The following is a 14,388-nucleotide window of genomic DNA, read 5'->3' as shown; positions in this document are numbered from 1 at the left end:
AACTACTGGTTATGGTTATCAGGTCACAAGGGTGATCACCAGAAAATTGTGCCCAATGTCAGGAAGCCCCACAAGGCTGAACCAACACTGCCTGCAATGTAGTGGGATTCATCCCTCCCTTGTCACTCAAAGCGTGGTCATTAATGTTCCCAAATGGCTGGCCAGCAGCTGGTCCCCAGCAGGTTTTCCCACCCACCTGCTGTCTCGCGACACACCAGGCCGCTGAGCGGCAGGGGAAGATACGCAGGGAGCGGGGAGAAGACACGAGCCCCTTTCCCTCTCCTCGCCGCGCGCTGCCTCATACCCACCAGGTCGGCGCGCTCAGAAGCTCCGCGCTGGGCATGCTGCGGAGGGGCTCCCGGCGCCGGCAGAGTCGCTCCAGCAGGCAGCGCCCGCCAGAGATGCCCGCCCGCCTGCGCGCAGCTCGCGCCGTTTGCCCCGGCTCCCTGCCCAGCCCGGCCTCCCTCCGGAGCGCCTCGCCGGGGCAGCCACCGCCCCCTTCGCCTAGGGGCGCTCGACGGCCCCGCCCCCGGCGTCCCCAGCCCGGAGCGCGGCGGAGCGGCCGCGGCAGCGAGCTACTAGCGCCGCTGGACTCAGGGTGGCCGGGCCGTGCGCGCCGGGGCCGAAATGACCCGCGGGGGGTGCCGGGGGCTGCTGCTCTTCGCCCTGCTGGGCTGCTTGCGTTGGCCCAGCGGCTTCCCCGCCGCCCAGGTGAGGGGCGGGCGCGCGGTGGGGGGGCTGGGGACGTTTAAGGCGGGAGCAGCTGTGCGCGGGGCTGCGGCGGTGCCAGGGGGCGAAAAGTGGCAGCCCCCCCCCCCCGGGCGGTAATGATGCGCCCATAGGGCTGGGGGGGGGGGGGGGGAGCTGAAGGGACAGAGCAGGTGCAGGGCATTTCCCTTCGGCTCAGTTTTTGCAAGGAGAATAGTGGTAGAGATGTAGCCGTGTTAGTCTGGGGTAGCTGAAGCAAAATGCAGGACAATGTAGCACTTTAAAGACTAACAAGATGGTTTATTAGATGATGAGCTTTCGTGGGCCAGACCCACTTCCTCAGATCAAAACCTTTTGATCTGAGGAAGTGGGTCTGGCCCACGAAAGCTCATCATCTAATAAACCATCTTGTTAGTCTTTAAAGTGCTACATTGTCCTGCTTTTTGCAAGGAGTTTTTCCTGTGGTTGCAGGAGTTGTTGCTGCCTGTCCTGCAGCAGCGTTTGGAGGAGGATCAGCAGCAAGCGCCTGGGGGGGAGGGGGGCTGTCATAAACTGCGGTCAGAAGCTTTGGGGAAACGGTGTTTCAAGATGCTGTTTTCTTTTGGTCTGGGCTGCGAGTCCGTGCGATCAGCCCCCGTCTCACCCTCCCACCCCTGCACTGTCCTTACAACTTCTTTCATGCAAAATTACATCACTTCTGTAATGGGCAAAGTTACTGTGGGATGCAGTGATAACGAATTGATGCTGCTGGGTGCTGGCTATCTGGCCACTGACTGAGGGTAGTGGAAGCTGATGACACTTCCTTGGCAACAATCTATGCCTTTTGCTAAAGAGAAGTAACCAATATAGTGGAAGTAATTAATTTGTAATTTACAGCCTGTGAAGTGCTTCATCCCATGCTTTGTTTTAAACATGTGCTTAAATGACTTCCTAAATAGAGATGCTTTCCTGAATCAGGGCCTTATGAAGTGAAAACATCCATGAAGTCCAGCATGACTTTTTATTTGGGGGGAAGGTGTCCATCAGGAATTAAACATGCCACAGAAGTCCAGATTGATTTATGGCAACTGAGGAATATGGGATCTAGTGTAATGATTAAAGCAAAATGTCCTGTATGTCATTGTACAATGGCTTTACGGATCAGAATTGGTTTCATAACATTTATAATTGAGCTACTCACATACATGAACGTAAAACATTTTTGCATAAAATACACAAATGCAGCCATGGAATAAAACTTGTATTAATATGTAAAACAGCTTGATGTCTAAGCACATAAATGTCAGTACAGGCAGTCCCCCGGTTACGTACAAGATAGGGACTATAGGTTTGTTCTTAAGTTGAATTTGTATGTAAGTCGGAACTGGCTCCAGATTCAGCCGCTGCTGAAACTGATCAGCGGCTGACTACAAGAAGCCCTAGGCAGAGTTGCTCTGCCCCTGGCTTCCTGGAATCAGCCGCTGATCAGTTTCAACAGCGGCTGAATCTGGACTCCTGGGACAGAACAGCTGGGGCACTGCCGGGTAGGTCCCCACAGGACCAACCCGGCAGCACCCCAGCTGCTCTACCCCAGGCGTCCCGCAACAAAAGCCTGGTCTGCTGGGGGAGGGGGCGCACTAGCTGCGCCCCTTCCCCCCCAGCAGAGCAGGGAGACCCGAGCAAAGCCGCGGAGGCGCAGAGGTCCCGCCGCCTCTGCGGTTTTGCTCCTGTCTCCCTGCTGTGATGGGGGAGTCCCCCCCAGCAGAGCAGGGAGACCCGAGCAAAGCCGCACAGGCGGCGGGGTCCCCTGCCTCTGCAGCTTTGTTCCTGTCTCCCCGCTGTGCAGCTTTGTGCGGCTTTGCTCCGGGGCAAAGGAGCAAAGCCGCACAGGCAGCGGAGTCCCGCCGCCTGTGTGGCTTTGCTCGGGTCTCCCTGCTGTGCTGGGGAGTCCCCCCCAGGACACCAGGGAGACCCAGAGCAGCTTTTCTCGCCCCGGAGGATGCGTTGGCGGGACCACTGCGCACTGGGCGGTCCCGCCACCCGCGAGCTCCGGGGCGAGAAAAGACCCGTTTGTAAGTGCGGATCCGACATAAGTCGGATCCACGTAAGTCGGGGACTGCCTGTATTTTCTTTCAGGCTACTTCAGATACATAACGCTAAATATTCAAATAAAAAATAAGGGACCCAAAACAAATTTGATTGCATTAATAATCAACTAATTTTTCCAAGGCTTTATGAATAATGCGATTTGCACATATTGAGAGACTCGTTATTGTTATTTTTGCTTTATTTGAGTAGTCAACTTTCTTCAGCAGAATGACCAAGATAAGAGCCTTAGTTCTGCTTCCAACATGGAGTTTCACCTTTGCAAAATCAATTTAGTTGCCGTAAAGAACTATTTAGTTAATAATAGTCATTTTTCGTCCGTCTGTGGTATAATCGTAAGTATACACCTGTCTACATGCACATGTGTGCACACATATGCACAGGAAGAAATATTTACCATCTACATCAGCCTCAGGCCAGTTTATACTAAGGGAGAAAGTTTATCCATGATATGAAACTCCAGCCAAGAGACTAGCATGGCTGGGGTTGGTGTACCTTAGGTCGAATTTCTGCAGTGTCCCCATGGCAGGAGGTTGACAGGAGAAACTTTCTTGTCAACTGCCCTTACTTCTTGTGACTCAGTGGAGTGTCAGGGTTGACAAGGGCACCATCAGTGGTTCATTTAGTGCAGAGGTGAGCAATAATTTTAGATGGGGTGGTCACTCCAAAATTTTGTAAAGTGGTCAAGGGCTGCACTCTTCCATGAGATTAATGGAGGAATTGTGGGGTCTGAGAGGGAGGTTGGGTACAGAAGGGAGCTTGGGGTAAGGGATTGAGGTGCAGAAGGGAGAGTGGGGTCTGGGAGGGAGTTTAGGTGAAGGAGACAGTTGTGACCTAGGGCAGGGGACTGGGATGCAGGGGTTTGGTTTGTGGCCTGAGGGAGGGGACTAGGCTGCAGGAGTTTGGGTTGTGACCCAGGATAGGAAGGGATTGTGATCTAGGGCAGGGGATTAGGGTGCCAGATCTGGGAGGGGGTATGGGTACCGGAGGGGGCCAGCGGGTATATTGAGTGAGGAGCCAAAGGGTTGGGGAAGGGAGGTCTGGGGTGTCAGAAGCAGGCTTTGGCCAGGAGACTTAACCAGCAGCCCAACCAGCCTGCCTGCCTGCAGAGCTAAATGCTTGCAGAGCTTAAAACTTTTCTCAGACTGCCTACCTGCCCCCCCCCTGCCGCCTGCACAGGCTGCAGGACCATGTGATTGTGTGAATAACTGAGGCGGGGAGGAGGGAGGTGAGTTGCTTCCTGTGCTGCCTGTTTGAAAACAGGCAGCTCTCATTGGCCAGCCCTAAACCAGTTTTTCTCAACCAGTGGTACGAGTACCCTTAGGGGTACTCCTTTTTGCACCCAAAAATTTCATCACTTGCCCAGCTACAATTAAGTTGTTTAAACAAATGTATTGCAACAGTAGAAAAAAAATTGTGTGTCTGAAAACTGTAGGTACTGGTGGTACCTATAATTTTTTTTTTTTAAAAAGGAGATACTTATAATTTTTTTAAAGGGGTACTTTATAAAAAAAGGTTGAGAAACAGTGCTCTAAACCATTCCTTTTGGCATCCCTGTTTCCTTTGGTGAGTTGGGTTATCAGGTTTTGGTAAAAATATATCAGACGTGCACACAGTGCCCGCTCTACCTCAGCTGGTGCTGGATAATCCAGGCCTCAATTCTAAAGGAGTTGGCATTACTGAGGTGATCGACTCCCTTCATGTTTTCTTGTGGATTTTTTAAAGACAATGCTGGTGTTTTCTATATGTAACCCACCAGTCATAGCAAAGACTTGGGATTAACATGGCTTTCTCAACTAAAAGTCTTATACGTGTTCGGATATTGTGATTGTGAACACCTGGTGAAGCAGTCTGCCAAAGGTAAAACTGGCCTTGAATCTTGACATCTATGGCTTCAATTGAATGGCCTGTGTGAAATTTGGCAGAGCAGCTTAGAGAGACCTCTGTCCTTTACTTAAGGATAGAATCTCATGGAAGCCTGAAGGAAAAAGTTCTCGTGGCAGACAGAAAGCCACGCTTGCAGTGTAACCTCGGCATTAGACTTATTGCTTCAAGTGCCTTCAAGAAAGTGAGGGCGATTCTCGTGTTCTGTGTTAGTTTTATTTTAAAGGTTTTCTGAGTGTTATTTTAACAGCTAATTTAATCTCCTACATTCATTGATGTAGCAAAGAGGCTGTGGGGGGGGGGGTAGTTGCCCCCGGGCACCACAGTAGGGGGCACTAATTTAGTCCTCCACTCCCCCTGTCATTCCCTCAGCTCGCCTGCTCCTCCTCCACCCACCACCGCCAGCTGGAGCCTCCTCCCCAGTTCTCCGCTCCCAGCCCAACCCTCTTCCATCTTCGACAGTGGGATGGAGCGTGCGGGGGCCTACCCCAAACTGGAAGAGGGGGGGGAAGACACAGTACAAACTGCTTCCCTCCTCCCAGGATCGGGCTCAGCTGTGCAGCAGGTTCAGGGCCCTGACGGCGGGGGTGGGGTGGGGGCGCAAATTTTGCTTTTGCCCCGGGCGCATAACACCCTCGCTATGCTTCAGCTGGTATTTTCTAATAACATCCTGTGAAAACTAAGCAGAAATCACATCCTCCCGTGTTTAAAATATGCTGCTTGCCTGACTTATACTTTCCCTCCTTATACTGATGTTGTATTTCTTTCGATTTTTCCACTGTTGATAGCGAGGTATTAAAATTATCAAAGAATTTTGCCAAAATGCTTACTCTGTGTTAAAGATGCTTCCCCCTTTTTCTTAATAGATAAAACATATTTTATTCACATACAGCTTTTTTCATTACATTTTTAATGTAAACACAGTCTGGTATATTGCCATCTTGTTGTATATCTATCATCCTGTTAATGCCAATGAACCAACTCTTGCTCTCTGACCCAACGTGACTCAGTGAGTTTGGAAATCCAGGGTTGTTGTGGAATTGGTGTGGTTCTATTTTATAGAGCCATGGGAAAAAATGCAAGGAACTCACACAAGAAATAAACCTTCATTCCACAGAGCACAGCTCTGAAGGGGCAGATGTAACCAGTCTGTTGACCTAAAATTGTATGGGTTCACTTCTACAGATCCTTTCACTAAGGCCTGATCCACACTGGGAATTTGGGTCAAACTTAGCCAAATTAGGTCAGTTACCTAAACAGCGATTCCACACCACCAAGCCCGTTCCATCAACATTAAGTACTGTAAAAGTAAATTTCTGTACTCCTGGTTTCACAAGGAGTAACCACTAAAATCGACCTTGCATGGTCGACTTTGTGGTAGTGCAGATGCAGTGCTTTGAAAGTCAACATTCTTGGTCTCTAGGTGATGTCCCACAGTGCCACGTGGTGACCATGACTTTCCACTCTACTGCTTTCTAGGTGTACAGAAGAAGCCCCAGGAAAATTTGAATTTAATTTCCTGTGTGGCCAGCGTGATGAGTAGGCAGCACACCTGAGCAGTACACCTGACTATGAGTTTCATGAGCTCCGTCAGTATCCAGGGTTGTAGACAAGCACCAGCATGGAGCATGCAGGCACTTCTGGACTTCCTTGCTGTGGGGAGAGGAATCTGTCCTCACAGGACTATGAATCAGCAAAAGAAGGGCAGACATCTATGCCAAGATTGCAAAGGGCATGGTGGAGAAAGGATACGCCAGTGACACCCAGCAGTACTGAGTGAAAATAAAGTAGCTGAGGCCAGGGCCAGACTGAGCCATTCCGGCACTCCGGGCAGACAATTTAATTGCGCCCCAGGTTGAGGGAGGGCACATAAACGGCCCCGCCCCTGCACCAGTGCGAGGGGGAGGGTGCGCGGAGCTGGTGGCAGCAGGACGCATGTGCCCGGCCCTGCCCAGCCCGGCTACTGCCACTTGTACGCAGCCTGGGGCCGCATGGGGCAGGCCGAGCCTGGCCGTGCAGGGTCCCACGGCCGCGGGGGGAAAGGCGCTGCTGGCCGGCGCTGTGGGGGTTAATGCGGCCCCCGCTCTGGGCAGCCGCTGCAGAGTGGCTGCTGGGAGCTGCTGCAGCCCACGATCCAGGACCCGGGCTGCGCACCCCTTACAGCTGCCATCAGGAGCCTCACATAGGTTGGCTAGCCCATGCCTTAATCTGGCCCTGGCTGAGGTAGTCATACCAGAAGACACAGGAGGCAAATGAATGGTCTGGAGCATCACCACAAACATGCCACTTCCGTGAGCAGCTGCATGCAATCCCTGGAGGGGATCCAACCAGCTTCCCTAGCTTGTCTGTGGTTTCCTTCCAAAACACTCAGGCAGTCTCAACCAGCAGCATGGAGGACAGTGCGGTTGAGGAGGAGAATGGTCAGCAAGCAAGAAGGGCAAATGAAGTCAATGACAGCTAAGAACTTTTTATAACCGGGGTGGGAACCTTTTTTTGGTGGGGAGCCGCTGACCCGCAAAAAAATCAGTCAGAGCTGTACACAAGTGAGAAGCGGAGAAAAAAAACCCTCACGGTGACTTTGGCCCCCAACTGAGAAGGAAAAAGACACTCCCCACATACCTCTTGGACACCAGAGCTTGGGTGGGGCGTGGGGCTAGCCTAGTAGATTTTGTGTGCTCCAGCCTCCGGGAGGAGAAGGGGGTCTAGAGCACCAGCACAGGCTCCCCAATGCTGAGGAGGGGCCCTGAGCCTTGGGGATCAGAGCCAGACAAGCCAAGAGCCACATCCAGCCCTGGGCCTGAGGTTCCCCACACCTGTTTTATAGCTTTGGAGACAATCCCCTACTTCCAGGACATCTCACAGTCGGGTACTTATCCCGGGGAGGGCATTTGTTGTGAGTTCACATTTTTTTATCTTGCTAAAAGTGAGTTAAGGCAATCGTGTAAGATCTGTAGCAGCCACTGTGCCTGCATAGCTGGGGAGGGAGGATCCTCAGAACAGCTTGTTAATATGTCTGGAAACAGAGAGGGAATCCTCCTTGCACATCTCCATAAGGAACTCTTTAATCCTTCTCACAAGGCTTCTGGGAAGGACTGTTTTATTCCGTCCCCCACGATAGGACACCTTTCCATGCCAAGCCATCAGTAAGTGGTTTGGTGTCATTGCAGCACAAAGCATTTCAGGATAAGGTCCAGGGTTCTGGCCACATTGAGTCAGCATCTGCTCCCTATTACTCTGTGGGTTATGTCTACACAGCAAAGTTATTTCGAAATAACAGACGTTATTTCGAAATAACTTTACTAGCGTCTACACAGCCAAACCGCTATTTCAAAATTAATTTGAAATAGCGGAGCACTTATTTTGAATTTGGTAAACCTCATTCCATGAGGAATAATGCCAAATTTGAAATAGCTGTTTTGAAATAAGTGCTGTGTAGACACTTATATCAAAATAGGGGGCCTCCAGCCTTCCCAAGGTGCTCTGGTGGCCACTCCAACCTCAACCAAGAACAATCCTCTCCCTCCCCCTTCCCCGAAGCCCTTAAAGGGGTTGACTCTGGCCACAGAGCCTGTGCCAGCTCCAAGCCTGCCAGCCCTGACCCAGTGGCCCCAAAACATGAGCCAGCAAGCCACTGGCAGCCAGCCCTCCACCGCTCCGTAGGAGCAGGCTGCCAGTTCCCAGGAACCTGCCATGGCCCGGAGAGGGTGGGTGCCTTCCTGGTCCAGGGTGGAGATCATAGACCTTATTCAGGTTTGGGGGATGCCCCCAACATCCATGATCTCCGCACTAGACAGAGGAATGCAGCCATCTATGGCAGGATAGCTGCCAGCCTGGCCACCAAAGGCCACATGCGAACCCAGGAGCAGGTTTGCATGAAAATCAAGTTGGTCTGGCGAGACCCCCAACCCTGAGCCCTGAGCTTCCCCTCCTCCTTCTTCCCCTTGTTTCCCTCTTCCAGCTCCTTCCTCCCAGGTTTCCCCCTCCCCCTCCCACCTTCTCTTCTCCCCTCTCCTGCCTCCTTTCCCCAGTCTCACCAGAGTTTCTTTCCCAGTTTTTTTAAATAAAGAAAGTTTGTGTTCATGAAAATACATGTATTTTATTTGATATCAGGAAGGGGGATTAGGGAGGGGTAAGTGGAAGAAAGTGAGGGAAGAATGAGGCACAAGCCCTCAGTGGGGCAGACCAGGGAGGCTCTTAGTGCTCCTCAGGGTGGAAGCTCTCCCGCAGGGCCTCCTGGATACTGACAGCCCCCCGATGGACCTCCTGGATGGCAGCCTGCAGAAAGTGCAGCCAGGCTAGCAGCAACGCATCCATGAGAAGCACCAGAGTGCCCGGGGCAGCTCTGGCTCCATGTTGCAGAGTGCTGTGGTGTCCTGAGTGAGGGCAACCAGAGCACACAGAAAGAAAATGCTTTTCTGTCCCTCATCAAGGTAGGCAAGCAAGCAGGGAAAGCTGAGAACTGGCTGTCTGGGGGGGGTCCCTTTAAGAACAGGCCTCAGATAGCCTCAGACAGCAGCCATACATAGTAACACCTGACCTGATGCCCTGCTGGACCTGGTTCTGGCCAGCCTTAAATGCGATTCACATCTACTCAGTGTGGACGTGCTATTTTGAAATAGCAAAATGCTATTTCGAAATGCATTTTGTGTGTAGACACGTTATTTCAAAGTAACATTTCAAATTAATAAGATATTTTGAAATAACGCTGTAATGTAGACATATCCTGTGTGATTAGGAGAAGACTGATATCACAACCTGGATGAAGCAGGGGAAGCTATTAGCTGTTGTCTCTGCAGTAAACTTCTTGAGCCCATGCCCTGGGAACCACTGGAGGACATGATTAGTCATTTACCCGTTACTTAACATCTTTAGGTGCTAAACACATAGGCACCATGTGAGCCCCTGCCCTGCTCTGCTGCCACACTGGGACCCCCTCTTCTTTCCCAGTCACAGGATTCTGCTCTGGCCTGTCTCTTACCATGCCTGCCACTAATCCAAGTCCAGCTGCTCCCCATAAAACTCTGATATGTACCTGCTGTATAGTGGCCTCTTATAAGCATAACTGTGGCCTTGTACATAACACATCCCAATTGTCTTTAGACAGTTTTATTCTAACAGATTAGGTGTTACACTCTACAGTGTATTTCCTGTAATATCCGTTGTTCACTTTTCATTGCAGCAGGAACAGCAGTGAGCCTGCTGTGTTCTCCCTTGCCCCACCAGCAGGCTAGTCAGTAGACTGCATAGCCTTCCCTTTAAATGCCCAAAGGCACTTTCCGCCACCATTCTGCACTTGCTCCATCTGTAATTGAACTATTCCTTACTGCAGTCCAGGCTGCCCTCATACAGCTTCATGAGCCATGGGAGCAAGGGGTAAGCTGGGTTGCCAAGGATCACTATTGCCATTTCAGTGTTTCCGATTGTAATTTCTGGTCTGGGAAAAAATGTTCCAGCTTGCTGAAGAGGAGGGAGTTCTTAGAGATGTGCACATCATGCAGATTTCCCAGCCATCTCCTGTTGGTGTCAGTGGAATGGCCTTTGTGATCCACCAACCCTTGCAGTACCATCCAGAAGTATCCCGTGTGGTTTATGTACTTCTTGGCAAGGTGCTCAGGTGCCAAGATGGGGATGTGTGTTCCATCTATGACACCCGCCCCCCCACAGTTAACTGGTAGGGGCTGGAGTAGCTGGTGAACCATTCACATCCCTAGTGGGGGTGCAGGGTCTTGGCAAGAGAGGAGTATGTGAGGGGGTTGAGGGTGCAAGATCTGAGCATGAAGGGGGTAGGAGGGCACTTACTTGGCTCTGTGCCTCCTGTTGCTCCTAAGTATCACCCCCCGCTGCTTTGATTGGCTGTGATTCTGGCCAATGGCAGCAGTGGGGAAAGCCTCCAGGCAAGTGGTTTCAGTGCTGCCATTCCCCCAGCAAAAGAGAGGGGGGATGGCAATGTGTGGAGCTGCTTCCTTCTCCCACAAGCCAGATCTGACCTGCAAGGTTCACCCCTCCCCCCACAGCAAGAAGTTGTCACTGGTATTCCAGCTGGGGGCGGAGAGGCGGGGAGTGAGTCACGAGCCCCCAACCCACGTGCAAGAGGGTCGCGGGTCTCTTGTGGCCCGTAGACCACACTTTGAAAACACTGGTCTAGGCAAATTGTGTGACTAACTCCTGTGGACAATATAATAATGAATGATAACATCCTTAAGAATAAAATAGGTGGATTTGTAGGACAAAGAAAAGATGGTATAAAGTAATCTATAAGATGCAATTTGGCAATTTGAATTGTAGAAGGTATATTTGATGGCAGATATAGTGAAGGGTTTGAAAGGTGTTGACAAACAGAAGCAGATGTTAGGGTATGTCTACACTACTAAGTTAATTCGAACTAACAGACGTTAGTTCGAATTAACTTTAATAGGCGCTACACATACAAACCGCTAGTTCGAACTTAATTCGAACTAGCGGAGCGCTTAATTCGAACTAGGTAAACCTCATTCTACGAGGACTAACGCCTAGTTCGAATTAAGTAGTTCGAATTAAGGGCTGTGTAGCCACTTAATTCGAACTAGTGGGAGGCTAGCCCTCCCCAGCTTGCCCTGGTGGCCACTCTGGGCACCACCAGGGAAACTCGTCTGCCCCCCTCCCGGCCCCGGAGCCCTTAAAGGGGCACGGTCTGGCTATGGTGCCCGTGCCAGGTGCAAACCTGCCAGCACCCAGACAGCAGACCCTGCACCTGGCACAGCATGAGCCAGCCACCCGCTGCCACACAGCCCTCCGCCTCTTCCCAGGACCAGGCTGGTGGCTCCCAGGAGCCTGCCCAGGGCCGCAAGAGGCGGGTGCCCACATGGTCTAGTGCGGAGATCGTGGACCTCATCGAGGTTTGGGGGGAAGCCTCCAACGTTCACGACCTCCGCACTAGGCACAGGAAAGTGGCCGTCTAGGGCAGGATATCTGCCAGCCTTGCCACCCAGGAGCAGGTTTACATAAAAATCAAGGTGATCGAGTGAGACCCCGACCCTGAGCCCTGAGCTTAGAACATAAAAACATAAGAATGGCTGTACTGGGTCAGACCAAAGGTCCATCTAGCCCAGTGGCCTGTCTGCCGACAGTGGCCAACACTAGGTACCCTGGAGAGGATGGACCGAAGACAATGACCAAGCCATTTGTCTCATGCCATCCATCTCCAGCCTTCCAAAACAGAAGCCAAAGACACCATTTCTATCCCCTGGCTAATACCACTCCATGGACCCAGCCTCCATAAATTTATCTAACTTCTCTTTAAACTCTGTTCTAGTTCTAGCCTTCACAGCCTCCTGCAGCAAGGAGTTCCACAGGTTGACTATTTGCTTTGTGAAGAACAACTTTCGGTTATTAGTTTGAAGCCTGCTACCCATTCATTTCATTTGGTGTCCTCTAGTCCTTCTATTATGGGAACTAATGAAGAACTTTTCTTTATGCACCCTTTCCACACCACTCATGCTTTTAGAGACCTCTATCATATCCCCCCTCAGTCTCCTCTTTTCTAAGCTGAAAAGTCCCAGTCTCTTTAGCCTCTCTTCATATGGGACCTGTTCCAAACCCCTGATCATTTTAGTTGCCCTTTTCTGAACCTTTTCCAAGGCCAAAATATCTTTTCTGGGGTGAGGAGATCACATCTATACACAGTACTGAAGATATGGCGTACCATAGTTTGATACTTCCTCTCCTCCTTCTTCCCCTGGCTTCCCTCTTCCAGCTCCTTCCTCCCAGGTTTCCTCCTCCCCTCTCCCACCCTCTCTCTTCCCCTCTCCCACCTCCTTTTCCCAGTCTCCCCAAGTTTTTGTTCAATAAAGAGAGGTTCTATTTTTGACCACACATGTCCTTTATTTTGTACATCAGGAAGGGGGGCTAGGGAGGAGTAAGTGGAAGGAGGTGAGGGAGGAATGGGGTATGAGCCCCCGATGGGGAGGACTGGGGTGGCTCTGCGGGCTCCTCGGGGTGGAAACTCTCCTGCAGCTCCCCGATTGACCTCCCCCCAGGATGGCAGCCTGCGGCAAGTGCTGTTACCCACCAGCTCTGTGATTCTTGGGGAACCAGAACATGGTCACCTGTCAGCCTTGTGCTCTTGGGGAGTCAGGGAGTGACATTCATGGAAAACCATTCCCCTCCCTCAGGCCTCTGCTATAATCAAAGACAAAGCAATGAAAAGGCTGGGGAAGACGCACCCGAAACTGCTTCAGACAAGGGTGATATAATTAAGGAAACACCCCAGCCTCATTTGCATTAAAGATGGAACAGAGGGACATCTCATTAGCATAGAGAATGGAGAGCAGCTCTTCCAAGGCAGGAACCGCACTGAACTATGGGACACCGAAAGCAGAGAAGCACTGCCTGATGGGAAATCCCTGCTCCAGATGCTAATGAACCTAGGCCTGCTCACACCCAAATTAGTCATTATCAGACCAATTCTAGTAACGATCCTATTGACATCTAAAATACTGAAACTGCCCAGTTGCATTGTGAGCTCGTTCAAGGAACATCACCCATAACCAGGGGTGATCAGACTCTATTGTCTCTCCTCTTTCTCTTTGAACTATCCCTATAAAAACTCCTCTTCTTGCCCCAAGAAAACTGTTCTGATACCTGGACTTAAACTGCATCAGTTCCATTGAGACTTCATCATCTCCTGTCTGATCGTGCTGGGGGCTCTGTTCTGCTTCTCTCCTGCCCTCTGGACCCCCCGGCTACCATCATCAAATGGGAACCCCGATCAGTGCAAGCTCCGTGGAGTGGTGAGGTCTCTCTCTCTCATCAACTATCTCTCTAAGCATAGCCTCCTGACCCTGCCCTATGTAAACTGTTAATATTGTAACTGTTTGATATCTGTTCACTACTCAGAAATAAATCACTTTCATTGTTAAGCTGGTTGCTTCTCTCTCTTTCTTTCTCTTTTGCTCATTCTTCCTTAAGGGGTGTTGTTTTGGCTTCCCCATTCGCTCTGCAACAACGCTTCTTGTACCCAAGTAAAAGATCCCTGTAGTGCCCAAAATCCTGTGGGGTTTGCTCATCGTGTGGTTTACCAGTGAATGACTGTGGTGTGAAAGTGGGGATAGGGGGTGCTGAACCTGGGGGCTTATGAGGATGGCAGCTTAAAGTGCTGTTTAATCCAGCCCACAGAGTCCAAAGGCACATGAGGGTGCAGTGTGGCATTGCTGTGAAACCCAGCCAGCTGAGTCCAGGGACATATGATGGGGGTCAGCTTGTGAGTGCTGAGTACCCAGTCCTCTCAGACATGCTCTGTTAGTGGGTGTGGGTGTCTGTGTGTGTTGCTAAGGTGGGAAGAACCCCATCCTGAGGAACCTAGTTCCTGCAGGAGAGCTCCAGTGGGAGGGGGAATTGGCAGCAGGGAGAATTCAGCTCCATATGAGAGCCCAAGTAAGCACCAACAGCACACTGATAGAACTGTCAACCTTCCCCCAGTCCCATAAGGGTAACCCTGATAAATGAGCATACCCCAGAGTATTGGGCAAATCTGGTAACAGTGCAGCTGGGCTGATGGCCAAGTGCTGTGATGTGCCGAGTGTGGGCATTCAGGGCACTCCAAGCCAGGACTGCTTTGCTGTCCCTCATCGAGTTAGAAAAGCGAGCGGGGAACCCCTGAGAACTGTCTGTCCGGGGTGGGGGTTGGGTCCCTTTAAGCACAGCCCTCAGCTAGCCTGAGACAGCAGCTCCACG

At 51.2% G+C, this 14,388-nt stretch overlaps 2 protein-coding genes across 2 annotated transcripts in view; one reads left to right on the top strand and one right to left on the bottom strand.

Annotated features, from left to right (window-relative positions):
• The window catches only part of COL4A4 (collagen type IV alpha 4 chain), a 113,018-nt gene extending 112,572 nt beyond the window's left edge, over positions 1 to 446 (bottom strand). The window contains exon 1 of the mRNA XM_089780857.1: positions 309 to 446. Within this exon, the coding sequence (XP_089636983.1) occupies positions 309 to 343 (35 nt within the window). The 5' untranslated portion in view covers positions 344 to 446. The remainder of the gene's footprint in view (positions 1 to 308) is intronic.
• A 125-nt stretch (positions 447 to 571) lies between these two features.
• Positions 572 to 14,388, top strand: part of COL4A3 (collagen type IV alpha 3 chain) — a 131,934-nt gene continuing 118,117 nt past the window's right edge. Inside the window, exon 1 of the mRNA XM_075937590.2 lies at positions 572 to 711. Coding sequence (XP_075793705.2) covers positions 628 to 711 — 84 coding nt within the window. The 5' untranslated portion in view covers positions 572 to 627. The remainder of the gene's footprint in view (positions 712 to 14,388) is intronic.

The sequence above is a fragment of the Pelodiscus sinensis genome, chromosome 10 (genome assembly GCF_052426305.1).
Source record: "Pelodiscus sinensis isolate ZL-2025 chromosome 10, ASM5242630v1, whole genome shotgun sequence".
NCBI classification, from domain to species: Eukaryota; Metazoa; Chordata; order Testudines; family Trionychidae; genus Pelodiscus; species Pelodiscus sinensis.
Note: the sequence above shows the minus strand (reverse complement) of the source record. Positions and strands in the feature narration are given on the sequence as shown.